Here is a 20,434-nt window from a genome sequence, read left to right as displayed (position 1 = left end):
CAGCACACCTAATGCAGACACTCCCTTCTTTTTTTTTATCCTCACCCCAGGACATTTTCTTATTACTTAAAAAAAAAATTCATTTATTTATCTCCAGAGAGAGAGGGAGGGAGGAAAGGAGAAAGAGAGGGAGAGAAACGTCAGTGTGTGGTTGCCTCTAGTGTGCCCCCAACTGGGGACCTAGCCCACAACCCAGGCATGTGCCCTGACTAGGAATCGAATCAGCAATGCTTTGATTTGCAGGCTGGCACTCAATCCACTGAGCTACACAATTTTCTTATTATTTTTAGAGAGAGGATAAAGGAGAGAGAAAAACACCAATTGAACCCTCAACCTTGGCATATGCCCTGACCAGGAATCAAACCCACAGCCATTTGGTCTACAGGCCAACACTCTAACCAGCTGTGCTGCTACACCAGCCAGGGCCAGATCCTCACTCTTCACTGTAGATACTTAATCTGTACTTAGACTCCATAAAACATAGAACGGAAGAAACAGATTTGCACATCCAAGATGTTCCAAATGTACTTAAAAGTTTTCCAATCACTAAATTGAGAACCAGACATTTTTTTTGGTTTGGGTTTACTTTTTATTTTCAAGTTGTTTTTGATTTACAGAAGAGAGGGTCCATTTTTAAATGTGAATGAGCGGTAACGACTCCCGTTCCTCAGACACAACAGCCACATTTCAAGAGCTCAGGAGCCATGCCGGGCTTGTGGCCAGTGAGCTGGGCGGTGAGGGTGTAGAGCAGTTCCCGGATGCAGAAAGTTCTACTGGACCACGCTGGGCTGTAGATTTGGGCTCCGCCTGCAAAGTGGGAGAGAAGTTTGGGGTTATATTGAGAGGGGAGAGTGGAGGTTCTGGATCATGATGGCTGGAGCTGTGTGTGTTTAGACAAGAGACAGATGTGTCTCTAGGCCTCAGTTCTCTCGTCTGTGAAATGGGCAGCTCCAGGGCTGCACACCCGAGGAGGTAGATTTCTGCTCCAGTCGTTGGAGTCCGGGGTCTGGGGGGACTTTGTGACCACTGGTGGGGACAGGAAAGACTGGGAATTTTGGGAAATCAGCCAGCACAGACTCAGAGAATCTGTTTTTGAGTACTTATTGACTGTGAAACACCAAGTAAATATAAAATCCAGTTCACACTGACATCCCTGAGTGCTTTTTTTTTTGCTGTGCCTGCAAACAGGCCAGGCTCTCTTTCACCTCCGGGCTTTTGCATTGGCTGTTTCTTCTGCCAGGAACATTCATCTCCTTGACTCCTACTCGACCTGGTGAGCTCTTATATAACCTTCAAAACCCAATCCTATTGGACCCCTCCCAGATAGAGCCCTGGATTTAAGCCTCAATTCCAAGGCACTGGAAGCTTCTTATAACTAACTCTGTCTTCTGCCCCAGACTGGGGAAGAGTCTAAGAAAGCTGAGAAAAGGTCAAGGTGGCACCTAGCAGCTGTTGGGACCCACCCCACCTTCCCTGGGAACCCCTGCCTGGGTGGAGATATCGTGTTACCTAGTGCCTAGGAGAAAGCGGCCTCGGGTCATTGTTTTTGTTAGGATTCCAGCTCTGCCATCTCCTCACTCTGAGCCACTTGGCCTTGGTTTTCTCATCGGTAAAATAGGAGTCACACCAGTGCCTGTCTCAGGACTCACGAATATTAACTTTGGTCACCCACGCGTGCCCCCTGGGCATGGGTTATTATTTTTGTTATTGATGATGCTGTCTCCACTCCCCCTCCTCCCAGCTGCTCTGACCCATGGGTCCACTTGGCTGGGCCAAGACACAATGTCCCTGGCGCCATTATCTCCTTGGGGTGCTGCTGCAGCTGCTTTTGGCGGTGTGCTTCTCCTACCTGCAGTGTCCCACAAGCCCATGCGGTCCCCTAGGTCGACAATGGGCTCTCCCATCATGGCTCCCAAAGGGTGCGCAGGGTCAATGTCCTCTGAAGGGACCCTGCTGGGCTACCTTGGGCTCCCCGCCCAGCTGCCCCTGCTGCTTCTGCTGCGGGCGTGGACACCCAACATCCCACACCTCCGTCCGCTGCCCAGAGCTGTGGCCCAGCCCAGCCGACTGCTAGCGTGTACCTTCGGGTGGGTGCAGCCCCCGTGCATCCCTGAGAGGTCAGCTACCAACCGCAGGTGCAGCTTCCACCTTTCCCCGGCCACCCAGCCAGCGCTGGGTCTGGTTCAACCTGGACCTGCCCGGCCACGGTCCACCACTGAAGGTCCTGTATGGACACTTCACTCTCACCATACCCTACCACACAGACTCGGACATCACACGGTAGGGCTGGTTTGAGCCGTGACCCAGCCAGCTGGCCGGCATACCGGTCAGCCTCTCAGCCAAGAGTGAGCTGGTGGCCGGATGGTGTCCAACTGGAGGAAGGATTTGACTAGATACTTTAGGTTCACCTCGAAGTGGACATGTACAGGGGCTCCACAAGCCACTGCCCCGCTGGTCATGACCAAGTGGCTGTCCCAGGACAAGTTTTACCTGGCTTTTGACAACTTGCACCCCAACTGCATCACGGAGAAGCCATGGAAGAATGCCCTGCAGGCCTGAACCTCGACCATGGTGTTGAGCCCCAGCAGGAGAAGCAACAATTCCTGACCCCAATACCTTCATCCACTTTACGGCTTCCAGAGCCCCAAGGAGCTGGCCAGGTATCTGCTAGTGGTGGACAAAGACCATACCCACTACCTGAGTTATTTCTGCTGGCAGGAGACACTGCAGCCTCCATCCTTCTGCTGGGACCTGATATTTTTCGAGGCTTGCTGGAGGCTGCACCAGGAGTCCAGCCACACACAGTGACCAGCATGGCCTCCTGCTTCACATGGGCCGACCAGCCTGCAGCCTCACATGCCAGCCACTTCTGATTTCAGGAACCTCACCTGCCAGGGACCTCACTTGCTGGGGCCGGGGCCCTGGGGGAGGGGGACTCACCTGCTGGGGATGTGGGGTGCTGGGGACCTCACCCACCAAGGCACACACTGCCTGGCCTCAGGTCCCTCCCACTAGGCCCTGCTGGATCTGCTTGTGGTCATTACCGCTGGTATAACTGCCTGTGGGGCAGGCAAGAAGGCAACATTGGCACTGTCTCCCAGATGAAACGCTCCAACGAAAACTGATGTGTGCTCCCTTACTCTAGAACAGAGGTTCTCACTCCAGGGCAACCCTGCCCCCCAGGGGACACTCAGCAATGTCTACATTTGTAGTTGTCCAGACTTAGAGTGGACTGATAGCATCAAGTGGGTGGGGGGTCAGGAGTGACACCCAGAAGCCTTCATGGCCCCCCAAACCCAGAAGAGTCTGGCCAAAAATGTCAAGAGGTGGAGAACCCCTTAAGAGCAAGCCCATCAGGCAGAGGGGAGAGAGTAAGGCCCAGAGGGACTAGAAAGTGGGGGCCAGGCTGTCTTGGGGTCAACATGAGGCAGGGCTGGCACAAGGACGGGACCACCCCTTGAAGGAGGTCAAGGGAAGGGAGTGTGATTCTGTGTGTGCGACACGTGATGATCATGCAGGGCCAGGAGCATGGCCGTCAGCAAGGGTGTGTGAGGCTGTGTGTGACAGAGTTCGCAAACCTGTGTCCTTTTTTTTTGAATGAGTGGTGACTCTGAGGGAGCCCCTCTGTGAGTGTGCAGTTCCAAGTGTGAATAAAGACTGCGTGTGTAAGCATGTGGGTTGTGGGCCTGGGTGTGATGCTGTTAAGCCCGTGTGGGTGGCAGTCTCTGTGCCGTGTGTGTGTGTGTGTGTGTGTGTGTGTGTGTGTGTGACCTGAGCTGAGAACCCCCGCCCCAGGGGTCTGTGGGGCGCCCTGTTTACATTTCAATTATTTAGCGGGCTAAGCCAGAGCTCTGTGGTTGGGATGTTGGATCCGGGTGGGAGACAGGGAGGTTAAGGTCCCAGGAGGCTGGAGGCGGGGGGTACACACACACACACACACACACACACACAGTAGAAGCCAATCTTCAGGGACTACAAATGCAGGCTTTAAGGACAATTTTTCCACTGTATGTCCTGAGCTCAGCATTGTCCCTCTTTAAGGGTCAGGGCCATCTAGGATGGGGAAACTGAGGCTCAGCTTCCACAGTGTCTGGGGACTCCAGCCTCTCTGCCACGCCAGGATGAGTCAACCCAAACAGTGGAGGAATCCACCGCCCCAAACCTCAGAGACATAATACTGCGGGGGCAGGCAGGGGCCCCAGCCAGCCTCCATCCTGAAACTGTCTTCCAAGCAGACCACCCACTGGCTGGGGCCTGGCTGCCAAGCCATGTTCTTGGAGCTCCAAGTAAGTCCTGCTTGTTAGCTGCCTCCAGTTTCTCTAGCTACAACCGGGATCCTGGGGAGCAGGGAGCTGGGGAGCGTTTCTGCCTGGCTATGTGATCCTCCTTGGGGACAGCTTCTGATTGGAGCCCTCCAGCTTCTGGACCCGGATTGGGTCTGGAAAGGATGTGGTGGTTAGAGGGTGGTCTTGAACTCAGATGTGTGGGAAAGAGGGAATGGGGCCAGTCTAGGGAAACAGTAAAGGAGGGGAGGGGGTGTTCCTTTGGAAGCCCCCAGTCTGAGGGGCTGAGGAAGGGTCCACACCCGCTAGTCTTTTAGATGACAGCCCTGAGCCCAGCTCGAAGCGCCCGCTCCCTCACCCTCCCCTTTTCAGACCAGGGGACCCCCTCATCCCTCCCTGTGCTCTGGGAACTCAACACGCTGCGCCCTTCCTGGACCTGCCAAGCATCAAGGTGACACCGCGGGCAAATATAAACCCCGCCCAGCGCTTTTTCCGTCCTCTGCGGGTGCTCGTCATAAATCCCGCCTCGAGCTTCGGGCAGGGTTTTTATGCGCCAGGACCTAGATCCCTTGGGGCTGGCTCTGCCCCAGCAGGCGCCGGTTTTGGGCTGGACCGGGCTGGCGTCCTCCCCAGACGTATCCCCACAGGGAGATGGGCAGCACACAAATATTTTTAGCTAGTAAAGGAAGATAGCGTCTTCGAGGTCGCTCTCGTGGGGGCTGATCCGGCGTGAGGATTCTCGTCAGGTGAAGGGCGCTCGGGTCCTCCTGGACCTGTCTCTTCTGCAGAGTGCCTCCACCTTCTCCTACCAACCTCCATTCTCCCCTTCACCTCCCCGGAAGCGCACACTGTGTGGAGGTGGGGATGGGACACCCTGGGGAGACAGGGTCCGGCTGGACCCGTCTCATCTACACAGTGACTCCATCTTCCCCCGGAAATACATCTTGCTGGGACGGAACTCCCGGGGGAGGAGCTGAGACCTGCAGGGAGATATGATGGACGGTCCCTGACGACACGGCCCCCATTCCCCCTATTTCCCCGCTTGTACACTGAGAACCCTCTTTGCATATTTCCTTCCCCCCAAAGCAAACGGGATCCTCCCGCCATCCTGCAGGTGATACCCACCCGCACCCATCCCCTTTCTCCCAATGGAGATGGCGCCGCTTTCCCACGCGCCCTCCCCCTCCAAGAGGCAGACACCCCTGGTGCGCACAATCGAGACCCAGCTCTATTTTCCACGCTTTATCTCTGTACAGTTATCGCAAGAGTCCCGAGGCCTCGACGGCATCTTCAGCACCTGGTCAGTCTGTGGCGGGGTTTGCCAGGCGGGGCTGTGGGTGCCCTCGGGGCAGGGGAAGTGGCCGCCGTCTGGCCGGGACCGGTGAGGTAGGGTCACACGCAGGCGCACTCGCGCGCCGACAGCTCGTGCACCGTGTGATAGCGGCTGTGCGCGTCCAGGAAGGACACTTCGTCCTCGTAGGCCGTCGGGCGGCAGCAGGGCTGCGCGCGAACCCTCTCCCGCCGCACGCGCCGCCGCTGGCGCAGGCGCCGCAGGCCCAGGTCGTAGACGCGCGCGGCCGCCTCGCACGCGCCTGCGCAGTAGCGGAACAGCACCGTCTCGTCCGAGGTGTAGCCCAGGCCCAACTCGCTCACGCGCACCTCGAGTTCGCGCAGCCCGCACGGCCGCGTCCCCGACCGCGCACGCGCGCGCCGCCGCCGGGGTCCCGCTCGACGGCGGGGACTCGGGGACCGCCCGGCCCACGGCGTCAGCTTGCGCAGGTCCACGGCATCCGGGGCTCCCTGCAGCAGTGCACGGTCTGCGAGGGGAGGGAGAGAAGGGGATGGGGGTCAGCGGGTGGCGGGAGGGAGCCTCCTCCCCTCGATGTTCTCCTGCAAAAAATGACCCTTCAGGGGACGCTGGGGCGCCAGCGCATCTGCCTGGGCAGTGTTGGATGGGTGCATATCCAGACCCCCATGCTTGGTCCCCAAGGCTACCAACACCTTTCTGGACGCTGCTCCCGTGCTGAGCTGCTCAGACCCTGGCTAACCCCTCCTGGGTGCTCTGGACCACTTTCCAGCCCTCCCCACCTGAGCTGCACTGATCTGGGTGTCTCAGCCACTCTAGGCACCGCCCCTCCCCCCCAGTACTGTCTGTGGGTCCCATCCTTATGCTGGGCTGCCCCAGGTACTGACACACCCTGTCTGACCAGTGTTGGAGTGCAGCTTCTCACATCCCAACCCCTCACCCTTTAGTTGAACTGTATGGGTCTGTTTCTCTCTCTGGGGCCCCCCACCCAAAGCCCCCACATTTCCTCTGAGCCCCTGGGCTGCTCACAACCCTCCATCCTGTCCCTACTGCTCCACTCAGTTCCCCCATCCAGAAACCCAAATCGAGGTGTTTGGGCTTCTCAGAACATACAGAGGAGCAGCAGGCAATGAGGCCTGTGTACGGACCCCAGGACATGGAGTGGCAGCAGCTATTGTCAGGGTCACCGTCATGTTACAGATGAGGAAACTGGGCACCCAAAAGAGCAGACGTACCCAAGGCTCTACCACCAGCAGGTGGCAGGGAGAGACACAAACCCAGATAGCATTCTTCCTGCCTCTATCAAGTGCCCAAGTTTGGCCCAAGTTCAGCCCTCTTCTCCCACAGCTGCCGGGAGGTGCCCAGGCTCACAGAATCCCAGGGTCCTGTAGCCTAAATTTATTTCCCAAGAGACTGGCCCTGCCCCAGTACAGTAAGTCCTTACTGTACATCGTCGGTAGGTTCTTAGAGCTGCGGCGAAACAACAAAGAATGAAACCAGTTTTACCAAAGGCTAATTGACATAAAGAAGAGTTAAGTTCCTAAGGCATCTCATCGTTATAACAAAACTATGTTTGAGGAAATAACTTTATTTGAGAACCTGTTACACTCTGCAGCCCCGGGAGAGAAGCAAAGGGGTTGGAATGGCTGTTGGGAGGCTCCCAGCCCCTGACAGGTTGCAGTCACACTTGTGGTTGGGAGAAGAAATCCTGAGTTTAGCCTCCACCTGCCCCCAAGGCTGGCGTACCTGGCTGTCAAAACAAGTAAAAGGGTAGCCTGAGCGGGAGGGACTGTTGCCCTGGGGGTGTCTGTTCCCACAGGGGATCTCAGAAAACAACAAGCCCCCGTTCTGAGCCTAGCTCTGCCGCTGTCTTTGTACAACTTCAGGTATGGGATGGCCCTGCTGTGCCTGTCTCCCTCTCTGCTCTGCCTGCTTGCAGAGCTTGCTGAGTCCCTGCTGTGTTTGTGGCTGGGATGGTGGAAAGTGGGGGGCAACAGAACAGCCTTTTCTGAGTTCTTGCAGCCCAGAAGGAGGACCAGGATGACCAGCACTGTCTACTCCGGATTTAGGTTTGAGCCTGGCTCACTTCTGGTGCCTACGGTTGCCCATTTAGTGTGCACACCCTGAGGTGTGCATCTAGAGAGCTATTTGGGAGGTTGCCAGATGAAATACAGATGCCCAGTTAAATTTGAATTTCAGATAAACAATGAATAATCTTTTAGTATATCTGTCCCTGCATCCCTCCAGCAGGCCTGGCCACGTGCACAGGGTCTGGAACGCAAAGAGATGAAATGTGCTCCCTGCTCCCCCACCCCCAGCCTGAAATGCCACCATCAGTGCATTAGTCCCAGGGACTAGAACATTAGGCCTTGGGGGAATCAGCAGCCACTCCCTTCCTGTGGTATAGCTGGGCACAGGGATAGGACACAGGGCTGGCAGGCACCACCCATGGGCTGAGATACTTCCCAGTAGATTCCATCATTGGTGCTTTGCTCCCAGAACCTGGAGCACTAGCTTTGGGGGCCCTACCCCGGTCTCTGGGACCCAGTGTCCTGGAAAGGACTCTGTGGTCTACAATGGCAGGGGGTGGGGGTAGGGGTGGGAGCAAAGTCCACGCTGGAGGCCACCCCTGTGCATTGTGAAGAGAAGAAAGGACTGTGTGGTCTGACAGGGCGGGTGTGCGTGTGGTCGCCACCCGCAGGCACCATGCATGCGCCAGGCCTGCACCTACATCCTGGCCGCCCACACGGGCACACCGTGTGGACATGTGCGTGCACACACAAGGTCAGGGCCCACGCAGAACTAATACAGGACAGCTGCCAGAGGCACGTGGGGAGTTGGATCAAGTGGCCACATTCCCCAGGTGGGTGTTTCATTCCTCTACCTCCCTGCCTTTTCCACATCGGTCTCTCCCACCTTTGTCTGTCTATCTCTGTTTCTAGGTCTCTCTCTGTCTTCCCCTTAGCCCCTATCAACGCATGCAGGTCACTGGGGCCTCCAGTCCAGCTCCCCTTCCCCACACTGTGCTGTGGGGAGCCACCCAGCTGAGTTCCTAGGTCTAATCTCCATCTGGCCCTGGACCCCCGAGGGACAGAGCCTAATTCCTTGTGACAGTTGAGCCAAGAGACCCCAGTTCCCAGGAGCCATCCCCCGCTTCCAGGCCTTTGGGGGACTTGCACCCTCCCTCCACCCCATCTTTAAAAAGCCTCTGTGGCCCGGTTCCACTGCCTGAAATCCCACCAGTATGGCCGCCCCTATGTTGGGGGTATTTGACCCGAGACCGGGAAAGGGGCTTACACTGGGCCAGGCGGGCGATCCGGGCATCCAGGGTGCGAGGTGGCCGGCGCAGCGGGGCTAATGCAGGTCCAAGGCGTTGGTTGAGGAGCAGGCCATCCCGACACATCCAGATGGAGAGCACAGAACTGCACAGCACCGAGGCCAAGGCCGCTGCCTTCCAGCGCTGCATCCTTGGCCTGTGGGCATGGGATGGTCAGCCCAACAGCCTCAGTCCGCCAGGCAACAAACAGGCACAGGGTACTGGGCCAGGCACTGGGGACACAGTGGGGCCTCTGATTTTGAACCACTGCTGCTTAATGATCAATAATAACAGACATGATTTAGCAAGGAACCACCAAACATGGTTGTGAATAGCACTGCTAAGGAGGGGGTGGGTGTGGTGCCAGAAATATCAGGGGAACTGCCTCACCTGGGGACCCCAGAATGCTTTCCTGAGAGTTGAGGAAAGCTGAGAATTAAACAAAGGTAGCAGCTGGCCAGGTAGAAAAGAGTGGTATCTCAGGCAGGGGGAACAGCCAGTGCAAAGGCACTGAGGCTGAATCAAGCTTGGCCAATCCATCCAGGAGCCCAGTGCATGTAGGGAAAGGGTGAAAAGTGAAGGCATTCCCAGTAGGGGGCACTGTGGGGTAAGGGTGGCCAGGAGGCTGGGTGCTTTGAATAGTCTGGGAGGCAGAAACCTTTGGATTGAGTCTTTGTTCCTTAACTAAGATGTCCTTGGTTGTGACTTCCTGCCCCTTTCAGAGCCTGGGTTTACTCTCTAGACAGGTAAACTGATTCCCAGGAATGGGCTGCAATGAACCAAAGCTGCTCTGGAGCCACTTCCAGGCTATTGCACAAGCTGGTCCTTCCACCCAGAACACTATTCTCTCCCTCCCCACTTCTGTTGCCCTTCAGGTTCCTCTTGGACCAGCACCTCCCCCAGGAAGCCTTCCCTGACTGCTCCCCACCCCAGGCCCTGAGCGTCCCCCATTACAGCACCCATTACGCGGTGCTGTGACTGCCTGGGAGCGTCGTGCTTAGTGCACACAGTGTTTAATAACCCTCGTGCACCCGCACAACCGAGTCAGAGCAGCTCCCTGCTGCCTGGTGGCCCCTGGCCCTCGTTTACATTCCCCCACCCGGCTGCCTGGTGCCGGCCCGCGCGGGGCCTGGCGACAAGCCCGGTGTAAACATTTACACAGAGCGCTGAAAGCCGGGCTGGACGTGGGTCAGCAACTGGGCTCGGCCGCGGGGTGCCGGGCGCCCCCATGGGCGCACCTCTGCACACAGGCTGCTTGTCCGGGCTAGGGGCGCTTATTTGCATTTCATTTGCATGTGATTCACGTAGGCCCAGCGGTGGGCGTGTGGTTACGCAGCGCCCGCTCCCGTCTCACTGATGCACTGGCACAGGACCTACGCCCAGCAGACAGTAACAATGGGTATTCATGAAGCTCCTGCTCTGTGCAAAGACCCCATGCTGAGCCCAGGAGAGATGCACTGTTACCTCCATTTTACAGCTGAGGAAACTGAGGCACAAAACAGACAGGAAGGGGCTTGTTCAAGGGCATTTGGCTAGAAAAGGACCTGAGATTCCAACGCTGGCTCTTTAACACCAGGCACATCACATGGGCCAGACTGGGCCGGGCGGTGCTTCGGAGCAGAGGCTGTCGAGTCACTCCAAGGACTTGCCACTATGTGGTATCACAATTCTTATTGCTGCCGGTGGCGGTGGTAGAGAGTGAGCTCCCAGACATGGGGGCGTGTAAACAAACCCTGGCCAGGCTGGATATCTGAAGGCACGGCACTTGCAAAGTCCTGGGGGCAGGACCAGGCCCGGCTGGTTGAAGGAACAGGGAGGCGGCCCCTGTGACTGGGGCTGAGTGAGGCAGGGGAGGTGACAGGGCAGGTTGTGTGGGGCCTTGAGGGGTGCAGGGAGAATATTTCATTCTCAAGGTTGTGCAGCAAGCAGAGGTCAGCCATTTGTCAGGTGCCCAAAGCCACCCCACCTTTTTAAAATTTTTATTTATTGATTTGAGAGAGAGAGAGAGCAACACTGATTTGTTGTTCCACTTCTTTATGCATTCATTGGTCAATTCTTGCATGTGCCCTGACCAAGGATGGAACCCCGCAACCTTGGTGTATTGGGAAGACACTTCAACCAAGTGACCTGCCCGGCCAGGGCACTCCCTTCCTTCCTTCCTTCCTTTTCTTTTCTCTTTCCTTTCCTTTCCTTTCCTTTCCTTTCCTTTTCTTTTCTTTTTTTTTTTTCTTTCTTTCTTTCTTTCTTTCTTTCTTTCAGATTTTACTTACTTTTAGAAGGAAAGGAGGGAGAAAGGGAGGGAGGGAAACATCGATGTAAGAGATCAACATCGATCGGCTGCCTCTTGTATGCCAGACTGGGGACCAAACCCACAACCCAGGCACATGCCCCAGCTGGGAATCAAACCAGCGACCTTTCGCTTTGAGGAAAGATGCTCAACCAACTGAGTCACACCAGTCAGGGAAATCCCCTTTATTCTTAATGAGCACCTACTATATGATAGATCCTATTCTGTAAACAGTGCATATTAAGTCATTTCAACCTCACAAGAATCTTCATCCCATTTCACAGATGGGGAAACTGAGGCCTAGAATAGTAACATGACTTACCCAAGGTCACAGAGCTGAGATTGGAACTCTGGTGGCTGCAACCCCTAGTAGGGGGAGATGGCAGGGGAACCCACCGAGGCTCAAGACCGCAGGTGAACCTGGCTTTCTCTAGGTCCCAACGCCCTGCTCACTCTTACACCCAAACCTTGAGGCAGCGGGCTTCAGTCTCCCTGTTGGAGCCAGGCCCCTGCACAGCCCCAGGCTGTGGTCCTGACTCCCCTAAGGGCTTAAGAGGGGACTGAGAGGGTGGGTGAGCCAAGAGATGGCCTGGCCAGAGGACTTCCTCCCCACCCCTCCCCCGGTGGCCTTGAAGTGGCAGACCCCACCAGAGCTCTGATGGGGGACAGGAAAGCAGGGGGGCTGACAGTGGAGGGGGCCCAGCACATGCCAGCTGATAAGCATCTGTTAACAATGGGCCTTTCTGTAAGGGGGTCACCCAACTGGTTTGTCTCTGGCACGGGCCTGACCCTGAGAGGGCGACGTGGGTGTGGTGGAGGGCACGGGGAGGGCCCAGGTGTGCTTGTGTAATGGAGGCCTCTAGACACCAGCAGGTGGGCTCCTCGCAGTGCATTTGGGGCTGACGCTCATTCAGACCCAGCATTCTGATTCTTGCACACACTGCGTCCCACTCACACATGGGTGTTGGGTGTTTTTACACTGTCAAACAATATCCCACTTACACACTCAATGTTTTCATACAGTCGTGCATTTGGATATTTTTACATACATTGAAACCCTCACATTCACACACCTCAGCACTATCACATACATATTTGGGAGTTCTCACACACACAAACACGATCATACTCACACACTAGGGTGTTTTCACACTCCTACTCAAACACTGCCACATACTTGGATATTCTCATCATTAATCTTCTAACATCACACACACTTGCATACAATCACACACGTTTTCACACTCACTCAAACATTATCAGAAATACATGGGAGCATTACCATACTCAAACAGTTTCACACTCACACACTTGGGTATTTTTAGACGCATGCATCACAACACTCACATACTACCACGGGCACAAGGTACTGTGTTTCACACCCATGCACTTCCACACTTGGACAATTTACATTACACTCAAACACAATCACACTGAAACAGTACCATGCTCACGCAGTAGTGTGATTCTGCATTCTGGCTACATGCTCATGCATGCAGGGGCACACACATGTGCACACCCTCAGTGCTGTTGGCTTCTCACTGCTAAGATACCAGAGGAGCAGTGAATGGCACCCTCATGGCGGGCTGAGGGTGAGGCCCCTGGAAGTGGAGGAGGCAGAATGACCCAGGAGAGAATTGCCCTGCCCCAGCCCCTGGCACCCAGCCAGGGTTCACACCTGCTGGCATCTCAGGTGCCACCCACACTGCCCTGATGGGGACCGGCCAGTTCCCTTCCAAGCCCTCAGACAATGTCCAGACCCTGGAGAGTCCTCACTGTAGGGGGAAGGGAGCAACTTTTCCTACTTAGGGGCCAGGCCAGTCTGAGCTGCAGCAAGAGGGATCGAGACTAGACCTCCATCTCTAGCTGGAGCCACAGTATCCCCAGGGCTGGAGTGAGGTGGGAGGGGAATCTGAGACTCGGAGAGGAGCAGTGATAAGTAGCCCAAAGTCAGTCAACCAGGCAGGTCCAATCACCCAAGGAGCAGGCATTCAGGGTGAAGGTGTGTGGGTGTTTCTGGCAGCTTCCTTGGTGGTGCCGGGAAATGCTGCTCATTATCCTGGTGTCCAGGCAACACCCTGGGGCTCCACCTGTCCACAGACTCCCAGGGACATCCACCAGGCATACTTGTTCCCAGGGTGAACAGCCTCTGTCCTGAAGAGCTCCTGGGCTCAGGGAGGCACCTGCTTCATGCTTGTTCCCAGGAAGGATGAGAGGTGACCCCCCCCCTCAATCCACTCACCCCTTCAGTCTGGGGAAGCCTGTAATTGGGGCCTGTCGTCATTGGGCAAACTCCTACTCATCCTTCAAAGCCCTACATCCTAAAGCCCCTTCTCCAGGAAGACTTCCCTGCTCCCCGTCTTGGCACTCCTGCCACAGGCCCCTCCCTCTTGCCCAGCCCTGCAGCATAGTGTCGACGTCCGTGCCTGTCTTTCCTGGGGCAGGAGTTTCTAGAGGGGCGGCCTGGGCTGGGTTATTGCAATAATTCTGCTCACAGAGGCATGAGCTGGCTGCAGCTCTCCAGTCTCCACGCTTTTGGTGCCTCCCTCCACGTGCTCTCTTCTCCTTCTTTTCTCCCTCACTCCTGGACAATCCCTGGTCCTCCCATAACTCAATTTCCCCATCTTCGGAAAGTCTCTGAAGGGGGCCACCCAGCATTGTGGGAATGCCCGAAGGACCTGGGAGGGCTTGATGGGGTGACTAGCAGGGCTGCCATCACGGCCCGCAGCAGAGTGAGCCGGCCTGTGGAGCCACACGGGCAGACGTGGGGGTGGCCTGCACACCCAAGGAAGGCGTGTGTCTGTGAGCACGGACCGCAGCACGTGGGCTCCAGACGGCTGAGTCTGGGTCCCTGCTCTGCCTCTTCCTGGCTGGGTAACATGCTCCTCTCTCTCTCGGAGTCTCAGTTTCCCCATCTGTACAACGGACTGCCCGGGAGCCCTCCCTCATTTGGAGGGCCATTTAATAAATTCAGTGAAGTTCTGCAGACCAGGCCAATGGCAATGGCTGGGCCCAGCCCTCGGACACACGTGCTTGCAGGCCTGTACCTCTGTTTCCCCCGTCAGCACTGACAGCTCCACGGCTGGCGGCTGGGCCTGTTCCTGGGAGAGCCCTGCTCGTCTCCTCTCCCCCAAATGGCCTCTGGGGGTCCACTGATGGGGAAACTGAGGTCCCATGACGGGTGGGACTTGGGCCTCTCTCTAGGCAAGACTCAATGGTTCTGCAAAACAAGAAACAAACTCTGCAGCCCACAAAAATGTGTCCCCTCCCTTGGAGAGCCCCAGGGCCCAGCCCCACCCACGGTGGGGACGGGGAGGCCAGGGCAGTCTTGAGCTGGCAACACACATCTGGGGGTAAACCAGGAACATCTGGCTAGCACAGCTGGTTCTGATGCTGCGTGTGGAGGGGCTGGGGCCAGCCCGTGAGACAGCCTCATGGCGGGCACAGTCAGACACCCCCAGCAGACCAGACCCTTCCAGGCCTGGCCAGAGGTGGCGGCATAGCCTCTCTTCTTCTTCCCCCAGCCCAGGAGCTGCCTGCTGCTCAATGCTAGCACCATCGCTGGCCCCTGCTACTCTGAGGATCGAGTGTCAGCCCGGGCTCCTGTTAAGGGGCTCTGGGTTTGTCGTGGCCAAAGTGCAGCTGAGGGGGGACAGACACAGAGAGAGTGGCTTCTGGGGAGGACCGTGCTGGTTGTTTTGTGATAATAATAGTAGTACAATAATCACAGCTTACAGTAACCCTAGCAAACAACACTATTGGTATAAGTAATTTACATGTAATGACTCATAGCAAGGTATGGACTATTTTATCCCCATTTTATAGATGGGAAAACTGAGGTCCAAAGAAGTGAAGTGACTTGCTCATGTCAAACAGAGTATAAGTGGCCAGCCTGGGATTTGAACTCAAGTATTTGGGCAAACTCCTACTCATCCCTCAAAGCCTCGGCCCCAATACCCACTCCTCCACATTCTTAACCATGGCCTCTCTAACAACAATAACATTAACACCTGGCAGTGTCGGCTATTCCATTTATTTAGTGCCAAGCACTGTGCTAAGGGCTTTCCATGTGTTTAATTCTCCCCACCGTCCCTGAAAATATTATTATTACTAGCCCCGTTTTCCACAAAGAGTAACTAAGGCTTGGAAAGGTAGAGTGACTTGTTCGAATAAGTGGTTGAGCTGAGGTTGAACCTGGGTCTGACATCAGACTTGTTCTATCAACAGCTTCACAACCTCTGGGCTCTGGGTAACGGGGTAATGAAGAAGGGAGGGGAGACACAGGGAGGGGATGATAGGCTCCACCGTTTGGGGGGAAAATGGGGCTGAGCTTCAGGGAAGTAAGCATTTCCTCAAAGACACACAGCAGAGCAGAACTAGCAAGTGAATAAAGGGCCAGAGATGGCAGAAAGCCCAGGCTGCCCGGCTGGGTTCTGCCCCTAACACGTTAACTCAGCAAACACTTACGGAGCCCCTACTGTGTGCTGGGCCAGGCAGGGAGCTCTGGATGACCAAGGCCAACCTGGGCCCCACCCTTGCCAACTCACTGTCCAATTAGGAATGGGTTATAAATAATAAATAAACATGGTAATTTAGATATTGACAGTGAAACAAAAAAAGAAAAAACAAAGTAAAGCAGTGGTGACTAGGAGCAGCTCTGAGGCTGAGTGGTCAAGGAGTGCTTCTCAGAGGAGGCAGCATTTACACTAGGACCAAGTGAAGATCTGAGGAGAGCATTTCAGGTGTGGAGAACTGCAGGAGCGATGGCTGAGGCAGGACAGTGACTGTTCAAGGTGACCAGGGTGACTGGAGCAGCAGAGCCAGAGAAGTGCAGGGAGATGAGGTGGGAGAGGGCACAGGGGCCCCGTGACCCGCCTGCGGGGCCAGTCCTCCCCTCTGCACGGGTGCCTAGAGCCCTCTCCCTGCACCTGCTCTGTGTTCTCAGGGAGGCTGGGCTGGGGTGTGTGTGTGTGTTTGTGTGCATGGCTCGGGGCCACAGTTTTTCAGACCCAAGGACCCACCATTTCTAGCCCAGCCTTCTGCACTGGCCCGTAAAATTCTCACCTTGACCACACCAGGCTGGTCTGGGGCTGGCCCCAGAGGCATATGGGACAGGCAGGAGGGGGCTGCCTGGGGTAGGATAACAGGATCAGCCTAATGAGGCCTGGCACAGCGCACAGCTGAGCAGCTGGTGTGGGGCCCGGCAGGTGGCATGAGGGTTGTGGGTGCTCTGAGAGTGGCCAAGACATCACACAAAGCTAGTCAATGGACAGGAAGGGAAACTGAGGCATGGGCCCCAGGCTGAGCTCAAACCTTAACACTAGTTTCCTGGGAACCAGGGCACCTGAGTCACTTCTTCCATCTCCCCAAGTTCAAATGTTGCCTCAGGTCCCCACAACACTGAGCTTTTTAGGCACAAATGGTGTCCTCTCTCTGGGCCTCACTTTTCCCCCTTGAGAAGTGAGATCTATCTGTTGCCAGCAGGGGCCACCCCCTAATTTCTTCCTGCCCTGGGCCCCTCTGCTGCACCTTGGGAGACCAAGAGAGATGCACCTGCAAAGGAATCCCACAGCCCCGCAGCAGAGATGGCTGGGCCCACTGACACCACACACGTTTCAAGACCTATTCCTCTCTCCCCTGTACTCCCAGGTCCAATGCCCAGTAGTGTGCCCCAGCCCACCGGTCCCTCCACCAACCTTTCAGAACAGCCTGTCCTTCCCACACTCACCCAGACACCCTGGATTCGCCACAACCAACCAGCCCGTTCTTTCCTGCTTCTAGATCTCTGCCTGTGCCACCTGGAATGCGCTTTGTTTCCCACTTAGAAAACTCTTACTGCCCTGGCCTGGTGGCTCAGTTGGTTGGAGCATTGTCCCATATACCCAAAGGTTGCAGATTCAATTTCTGGTTAGGGCACATACTTAGGTTACAGGTTCAATCCCCGGTTCGGGTGTTTATGGGAAGCAACTGATCATGTTTCTCTCTCACATTGATGTTTCTCTCTCTCTCTCTCTTTCTCTATCTCGCTCTTTCTCTCCTTCCCTCCCTCCCTTCCCCTCTTTCTAAAATCAATACACATATCCTCTGGTGAGGTTTAAAAAAAAAAACCCAACAAACTCCTACTCATCCTTCACAGCCCCAGCTCCAAAGCTCCTCCTCCAGGAAGTCTTCCCTGACCACTCTACCCTAAGATAGAGCCTTTGTTCCCCATGCTGGGCTCCACCCTTAGTCTAAGTCTGTTGCCCTTGAAGGACAAGACTCAGGAGCCCTGACACCAGAGTCAGCCATACCAGTTCGGTCCAACAAACATTTGTTGAAACAATCTCTTGATTGTGTCTTTGTGTCTGACTACAAACTGTTTGGTTCCTTCTCCTACCATAGACTCTTTATATCCTCTGCTCCCTCCTTGAAAACTGAGGCCTGAGACTTGAGGGACAAGCGCTGAGAGTGGAATTCCAGACACTGCACACCCAGCTGCAGAGGGGGGATGTTTGGTTTTCTTCCCTGCACCCTCTGGAACCAGCTCTTTGCAGCTTGCTGTGGGTAGGCTGGTCGGCCCAGGAATGGCTTCAAAATCCCCACCCTCAGGAGTCCTGGGATGAAGGGAGGTGGGAGGGGTGTCCAAAGGGCCCCAAGGCAAGGGGCTGAGGGTGGGGAGAATCTGGCAAAGCCAAGAGTCTTCCCTCCACTGACATCCGCCTAGACCAGTCACGCCCCATTGGGGCTTCCTCAGCCTGGGGCAGTTGAAGGCAGACAAAGAGTGTCAGGGAACAGAGAGGATGTCGGCAGGGAGAGGGCAGGGCAGGCAAGCAGGAGTGAGGAAAATCAGGGTCCAGCCCCCTGTGCCCCTTTCCAGGCCCCTGGCCCTGCTCCCTGGATCTGGGCTGCTGGCCCAGCCTTGCAGGTAACCATAAGCCCTTTAAGCAGGGCCAGCGCCACCACAATACATGCTGGTGTTTCCTGGGGAGGGGACAGGGGTGATAGCAACCCCAGGGAGGGGCTATTTTTCTCTCCAATCCCGCACTAAATCTGCCCACCGTCTGCAGCCCCCAGGGTCTGATAAATCCTAACCCCCACACCGCTCCTCCTGGGAGAATTTTGAGGCTATCCTGAGCAAGACAATGCCTCTCTTAAAAAGCAAGAAAGAGGGGCACAGCCGCTTCTCCTTCAAGTCCAGGTTTTGCCCTTAAGAATCACCCCCCCCCCCCAAAAAATGTGTTCGCGCCCTCTTGTGGCTGAACAAGTGGCTCCAGGAGCCAAGAGAGCCGGGCCCTTACCGGAGGACACCGTGTCCCCGGCGGCGGCGGCGGCGGCGCGCAGGGAACGCGGCTGGAACGCGCCACTGACAGATGTTTACTTCTGCGTGCAGCTGGGCCGCGACGGCAGCCCCCCGCCCAGGGTATGCGGGATCTGGATGCTCCCCACGGCCCCTCGTAGACCAAATGGCAGGAGAGCTCGCCCTCTTAGAGGCTGGGGAGGGCATTCCGGCTGCCCCCGCTCCCACTCCTCTTCAGACGCACACATGGGGGCCAGGGAAGGCAGACGTGCGCTCACCCCGTCCGACAGGGACTCCCTCCCTGCTAGATCCTGACTTGGAGAGGCGTTTAAGGTCGCCCTCCCCACCCCGCCCCTCTGCCAAGCGCCGACCTGTTGCCCCTTGACCCCACCCTCATACACACGCGGGTTCTGGGCTCCGGCAGGAAAGGTACTGGTCTACTACGAATCTCTAAGAGCCCCTCATACTGCCGTACATGGGGCCGGTCCTCCCCTCACCTCTGCCCCTTGTGGGCCCCTCGATTGCCCCTGCTTACCTGCTGGGGTGCCGGGCTACCCGTCAGTGGTGGCCGCGCCTGCCGCCCGCGCCGGCCCCAGCCCCTGCCCCTGCCGCCGCGACCGCCATTCGGGCCGCCTGGGCCCGTGGCGCCTGGGGGGGCCCGGGCCTGAGGGGGCGGCCGCGGAGGGGGCGCGGCGCGGGCCGGCCCATGGGGCACCCCCGGGCTCGCTCAGCCGCGGGCTGCGGCCATCCCGGTCCGGCTGGGGCTGGGGCTGGAGGATGCCCTGGACGGCCTGCGGCTAGAAGGGCGCGGGGGGCGCACGGACGGCACCGGAGACCTCGGGGTGCGGCGCGGGGCTCCGGGGCGGCAGAGCAAGGGGCCCGGGCGCTCTGAGCCGCTCCAAGGCGCGCTCTCCCGCCGCCTCTGCCGCGGACCGCTCGGCCGGCTCGGGGGACGGAGGCGGGGCCGGGGGCGGGGCCAAGGGCGGTAGCTCGGGTTTCCCGGGACAAGAGCAGCCTTCGCCCCGCCCCCATCCGATGGGGCCCAAGGAGCGCAGGTGGCAGGGGTCCGGGATCACAGCGCCCTCCTAGACGGCAATCTCCCCGGACCCCGGAGAGCTCTGCGGCGCTCCTTTGGAAAGCGGATCCCAAGGCACCTTCTCCCCAAGAGCCCCTCCTAGGATAAGAGCCACAGTGCCCCGACGCCAGTGCCCGCGGCTCCTAGTCCTCCCTCCCCCCAACTACACGAGGATCTGGCCTTACAGTCAGGCTCCCGGGTCCTCCCTGGTCCCCTTTCGGAAAGCAAAGCCCCAAGAAGTCCCCTCACCAAGGAAGCCCCTGAAGGGAATCCTCTGATCAGCGCTCCCTTCAATTAGCTGTTTTCCATTCCGGGCGCCAGTGACCCGACGGTGCATCCTCAGTAAATCCGGGGCTTCAAGACGCCCCCTCCCCAGATCCCTCTATGGGCAATTGAGAGTCACAGTACTCCTCCCACCCCAGTAAAGATTGAATGGTCCCCTAGTCCCGCCCCAGGTCGTCTTCCCGGAAAGCTAAAAGCCTCTCCTGAAAAAGCCATTCCAGAGAACTAAGATCCAGTGCTTTTTCCCTAAGACAGTAATACCCTACGACTGACGACTGCCGTCCACAGAGCCCCCATCAAGTGGAAGTTCCTTCCAGTCTTGCCCCAGGGCCCTGTGGGGTATCTCCTTCCCACGGCTGGCTCCCGACGGCGCTCTTCAGGGCACCAAGATCCAGCGCGTCTCCCCAACAACCAATGAACCCAAACCCACTGGGTCCTCTCCCCGACGGCTCTGCGTTCCCAAAGCGCCCCCTGGCGGCCTCAGAGGACTAGAGGAAGGGAATGAAGGGGCAGAGTGGGCGGGACTGGCATCGGGGTGGCTCCACCCCACCCCGGCTAGTTAAGGAGAAACACCTCCCTGCAGCCCCGCCCTCGGCTCCTTCCCTCAAG

General features: G+C 57.0%; 2 protein-coding genes across 4 annotated transcripts; one reads left to right on the top strand and one right to left on the bottom strand.

Annotated features, from left to right (window-relative positions):
* The first annotated feature begins 1,335 nt into the window (after nt 1-1,335).
* On the top strand, nt 1,336-2,938 carry LOC114503625 (3-galactosyl-N-acetylglucosaminide 4-alpha-L-fucosyltransferase FUT3). The gene is given in 4 exon segments (XM_036034471.1): nt 1,336-2,073; nt 2,167-2,280; nt 2,416-2,450; nt 2,453-2,938. Coding segments are annotated over 4 exon segments (825 nt in total). The 5' UTR covers nt 1,336-1,753; the 3' UTR covers nt 2,809-2,938.
* Nucleotides 2,939-5,510: 2,572 nt separating this feature from the next.
* On the bottom strand, nt 5,511-19,429 carry NRTN (neurturin). 3 transcript variants are annotated; one of them, XM_036032248.1, is made up of 4 exons: nt 19,004-19,429; nt 14,240-14,412; nt 8,887-9,062; nt 5,511-6,100 (listed from the first exon to the last, which is right to left on the bottom strand). In XM_036032248.1, exons 3-4 carry the CDS (start codon nt 9,053-9,055, stop codon nt 5,676-5,678), a joined length of 594 nt encoding a protein of 197 aa, XP_035888141.1. In that variant the 5' UTR covers nt 9,056-9,062; nt 14,240-14,412; nt 19,004-19,429; the 3' UTR covers nt 5,511-5,675. The 3 variants fall into 3 exon arrangements, with proteins under 3 accessions (XP_035888141.1, XP_028377871.1, XP_035888139.1); XM_028522070.2 differs by lacking the exon at nt 14,240-14,412 and having other exon boundaries at nt 19,004-19,427; XM_036032246.1 differs by lacking the exons at nt 14,240-14,412; nt 19,004-19,429 and adding an exon at nt 10,450-11,049.
* Between the last annotated feature and the right edge of the window lie 1,005 nt (nt 19,430-20,434).

This window comes from Phyllostomus discolor, chromosome 8 (genome assembly GCF_004126475.2).
Source record: "Phyllostomus discolor isolate MPI-MPIP mPhyDis1 chromosome 8, mPhyDis1.pri.v3, whole genome shotgun sequence".
Classification (NCBI taxonomy): domain Eukaryota; kingdom Metazoa; phylum Chordata; class Mammalia; order Chiroptera; family Phyllostomidae; genus Phyllostomus; species Phyllostomus discolor.
The sequence above is the reverse complement of the archived record's forward strand: the minus strand, read 5'-3'. Positions and strand labels throughout refer to the sequence as shown.